The sequence below is a fragment of the Callorhinchus milii genome, unplaced genomic scaffold (assembly GCF_018977255.1).
Source record: "Callorhinchus milii isolate IMCB2004 unplaced genomic scaffold, IMCB_Cmil_1.0 Scaffold649, whole genome shotgun sequence".
Lineage (NCBI taxonomy): Eukaryota > Metazoa > Chordata > Chondrichthyes > Chimaeriformes > Callorhinchidae > Callorhinchus > Callorhinchus milii.
In genome coordinates this window covers 1-4,407 of record NW_024705390.1, presented here as the reverse complement: position 1 = coordinate 4,407, position 4,407 = coordinate 1, and the positions used below count along the sequence as shown (strand labels likewise).

The 4,407-nt window shown below is 57.3% G+C and overlaps 1 protein-coding gene across 1 annotated transcript; it reads left to right on the top strand.

Moving 5' to 3' along the window:
* Nucleotides 1-1,182: 1,182 nt before the first annotated feature.
* On the top strand, nucleotides 1,183-4,159 carry LOC103172090 (choline transporter-like protein 4; the record flags this gene model as incomplete). Its single annotated transcript, XM_042346348.1, has 6 exons — nucleotides 1,183-1,219; nucleotides 1,460-1,559; nucleotides 1,989-2,081; nucleotides 2,426-2,528; nucleotides 3,150-3,406; nucleotides 4,028-4,159. Coding segments are annotated over exons 1-6 (722 nt in total), but the record flags the coding sequence as incomplete, so codon positions are not given.
* Between the last annotated feature and the right edge of the window lie 248 nt (nucleotides 4,160-4,407).

The following is a 4,407-nucleotide window of genomic DNA, read 5'->3' as shown; positions in this document are numbered from 1 at the left end:
GTAAGAGCCGGTCAGCGCCACACAACCTCTCGTGATCCCCAGTCACTAACCCACTGTGAGGATCAGGACTGGGCTGTGACAGGGCCACTGGGGGAGTGGGGGAGTGAGTGAGGGAGGGAGGGAGGGAGGGAGGGAGTGAGGGAGGGAGGGAGGGAGTGAGGGACTGGGCTGTGACAGGGCCACTGGGGGAGTGGAATCCCCCCCACCCCCCGCGCTCACCGGGGACGTCCTTCCTGAGACCGGGAAGTGATCCCAGTGAAGCTCACAGGGTATTGGCCATCCAGTGCCCACTGGCACCGGGGCCCTGGCACTGAGCGGGTTACCACTGGCCACTGGGGAAGCCACGTGGCCCACTCGGCTCCTGCTATCCTGCGGCCAAAGCCCTGAGGGGTCGGGCAGTCCTCGCTGGACAAGCAGCGGGAAGCTGCCAGACAGGGCTCTCAGGGGGTCACACACACTCACTCACACACTCACACACACTCACACTGAGACAGGGCTCTCAGGGGCTAAGCTGTGGGTTTAGTGGGTTAGACTCCAGCAGTTACCCCAACGCACACTCTGGGTCCCCCCCAAACCACACACACTCACACAACTCACTCACACACTCACACACACACTCTGGGTCCCCCCCAAACCACTCACACTCACACACACTCACTCACACACACACACACACACACACTCGGGGTCCCCAAGCCTTGGCTCTGGCCAACTCTCTCCAGGGTCATGTAACCACCATGTGTCCTGCACAGAGAGAGAGAGAGAGAGAGCACTCCATCCCAGACACGGGGAGAGATCCGTGTGGAGGTGACATACACACGTGTGACTCTCAGGCCTGGTTTGGGGACTGTTAAGCACAGTGATGGGTTTCCACGTTGGTCAGACACGCGGCTGATCACGGTGACGTGGGTCAGACACGCGGCTGATCACGGTGACGTGGGTCAGACACGCGGCTGATCACGGTGACGTGGGTCAGACACGCGGCTGATCACGGTGACGTGGGTCAGACACGCGGCTGATCACGGTGACGTGGGTCAGACACGCGGCTGATCACGGTGACGTGGGTGAGACACGCGGCTGATCACGGTGACGTGGGTCAGACACGCGGCTGATCACGGTGACGTGGGTCAGACACGCGGCTGATCGCGGTGATGTGGGTCAGACACGCGGCTGATCGCGGTGATGTGGGTCAGACACGCGGCTGATCGCGGTGACGTGGGTCAGACACGCGGCTGATCTCGGTGACGTGTGTCAGACACGCGGCTGATCACGGTGACGTGCGTCAGACACGCGGCTGATCACGGTGACGTGGGTCAGACACGCGGCTGATTGCGGTGACGTGGGTCAGACGCCGACGCCCGGCTGACCCAAAAACATACAGCGTCTTGTCACATTGGGAGGACGTCTCAAAGCGCTTCCCAGGATTTCCTGTAAAGTGTGAAAACTCCTCTTTGTCCAGTTATAATCCTGATCGTGTTGGAGGTTATCTTTCTGTTGCTGTTGATCTTCCTACGGAAGCGAATCCGCATCGCGATCGCCCTCATCGGGGAGGCCAGCAAGTAAGTGCTGGGGCGAGGGTGGTGGGGTAGCCTGGTCCGTTAGCTGGGTCAACCTCCCCTTGCCCCCCCCCCCCCACGCCCCCGCCCGACCCCCCCCATACCGTCATTATTCAGGTCCACAAACTCAAGAGACCACTTTACAACGGGGATACAATGTAAAAATGGCCACAGATGGGCACTTCCAGGTCTTTGGGAGATGTCACTTCTGTTGCTGGTCAGTGCTTTCACTGTCACTTCCTGTCCGGCTGTTCTCACGCCCGTTTCTGGGGCAAAGTCAGACGACGCGCCGTTGAGACAAACGTGGAGTTGCGAGCCATGAGGGGAGGTGAGGCGGACGGGGGAAATTGTCACGGGCAGTGGACAGGATGGGCGATTGGGCACTTTCCCCTGTGTTGTCTCCATAAACCTTCTCTCCCTTTCTTCCGACAGAGCGATTGCCCACATCATGTCTTCCCTGGCCTACCCACTGTGTACCTTTGTGCTTTTGGTCATCTGCGTGGCCTATTGGGCGTTGACTGCTCTGTATCCTTTTTCACTTCAACTGCCCGGCGATCGGGTCTGTCTCCGGGAAGGCCGGGGAGGAGGTGGGTGCGGGGCTTGGGGTGAAATCACTCTCAGCCACTATTCCCCAAATCTTGTTCCCGGGCGGTACTGAACCGTTGGGCGAGTTTCCTTACTCCACATGATGAGGCGCAAGGATTATTATTATCTTGCCCCCCTCCCCCCCACCGTTAAGTGCTCACGGGAAGGGCGCTATATAAATGCAAGTCGTTGTTGCTGTTATCTCTCTCCTGGTATCAAGTGAAGCCTTTCCGTGCATCTCAACTGGCAACTGCTCGTCTTTTCCTCAACTCGTGTCAATTCAGCTACTTGGCCACGTCCGGGGAACCTCTGTATCGTGTCATCGCGCTGAACACCAGTGCTCCAAACTGTGACACCATTAGTGGGAATGAAAGCTGCGCTCCCACGGTATTAACCCCCGCCGCCGCGCGCACCCGCAACACGCACACACTCGCCTGCTCACAATCAGCCACTCAATGAGGTTTTCCCCCTCCGTATTTACACTCCCAATTGGGTATCAAGCCGTCTGGGAAGGCCAAGCTGTTGGTGATGGAAGGAGCGAGACAGTGGAGTCGTAGTGACTTGTGTTTTCAGTCCGTGACCGCTTCCCAGAGGTGAAATGGCCGCAGCGGCATGACTTCCTTTTTCTTGCGCGGTGTCGGCTTTCCACGCTGCTCAGTGGAAAATGCCTGACTTCCGGGTCATTGGGCACCATCCACATTGCTTCCTGCACTTGGGAGTCCTGCGGCGTAGCGGTTGGAGCGCTCGCCTCGCAAGCAAGAGGACCCGCGTTCGGTTCCCGGGCGGGGAGAGACCTTAGGAAAGTATTCCGTGAAGCGCTTTGAGACGCCTCAGTGACGTGGAAAGGTGCTGTAGGAAATCCAAGGATTATTGTTACGGCACGCGCTGGAAGTGATGCTGGTCAGCCATTTTGTAGGCGCCAAAGCCAACATGGCGCCCGCCTTACACCAGGGGTGGAGGGTGGACAAAGAAAAGGGCAGTAAAACAAAGCCTCCCTCGTCTGCACAGGCCTTCAATGCTTCGGACTACGACTGCCAGACTACCAGCTGTATATTCTACAAGTACAACTCCGAGGGGCTCTTCCAGAGAAACCTCTTCAATCTCCAGATCTACAACGTGGTGGGATTCTTGTGGTGCATGAACTTTGTCATCGCCCTGGGGCAGTGCTGCCTGGCCGGGGCTTTCGCCTCCTACTATTGGGCCTTCAAAAAACCCCAAGACATCCCTTATTTCCCCGTCACCTCCTCCTTCTTCCGGGCGCTGAGGTGAGTGTTTCTAATACCCTGCTCCCTCTTTCCCTGAAAGTAGGGTCCGAGGTAAGCAGCGAGCGCTCTGGGACGCTACCCCCGTGAAGGTCGCTATATTAGCGCAAGTGGTTGTCACCCTTCCAGAGAGAGAGAGAGAGAGAGAGTGCACGTTCCATTCCAGAAACGGGGGAGATCACAGGGCCTACGCACGTGGGATCCTCGGCCTAAAATGGCCACCGTGTCATCACACGCTGCTCCCGTGCTTTTAAGAGAGAGAGAGAGAGGACCTGGGGTTGGATTCCCGAGGGGGGTGTGGGGAAACCTTAGCCAAGTTTCCTTACTCCATACCCCTATTTACCGAACAGTAAGTAGGAACCCGGGTGTTAGTCAATTGATGGATCACTTCCCGGGGGTAATAATCCCTCCCCCCACCCCCCCCCCCCAAAAAAAAATGGGTTTACTCAATCCACGACTGTTCGTGGGACATTGCAGTGCTCAATTGGCTGCCGCGTTTCGCCCAAAATGCCACCAATTCCACTTTACGGCATAGTCCGCGAAGCGCTTGGGGAAGACTCAACGACGCGATAAGATACGCCACACCAAATGCAAGGATTATTATTATTATATTATTGTTTGCAGGTATCACACCGGCTCCTTGGCTTTTGGTGCTCTGATCCTGACCATTATTCAGATTATTAGAATTGTCCTGGAATATTTGGACCACAAGCTGAAAAGTAAGAGGCTTCAATCCATTTGGAGAGAAATTGAGGGGTGTGGGTGGTGGTGGGTGGGGGGGGTGGGGGCGCCGCGGAGGGCGGTGAGAGGAGTTTCTCTGTAGCAGCTGATAAATGCATTGTGATAAATGATGTGATCAACTCACAGAGGGCAACGGGTGGTGGGTTGGGGAGTAAAGAAGAAGGTCGGGGGGGGGGGGTGGGGGGTGCAGGGCCCGAAGGGATTTGTCGATCCGTTCGGTGATCGGGAGATGGCGGAGCGGGCGAATTGGGTGGGGGGGGGGT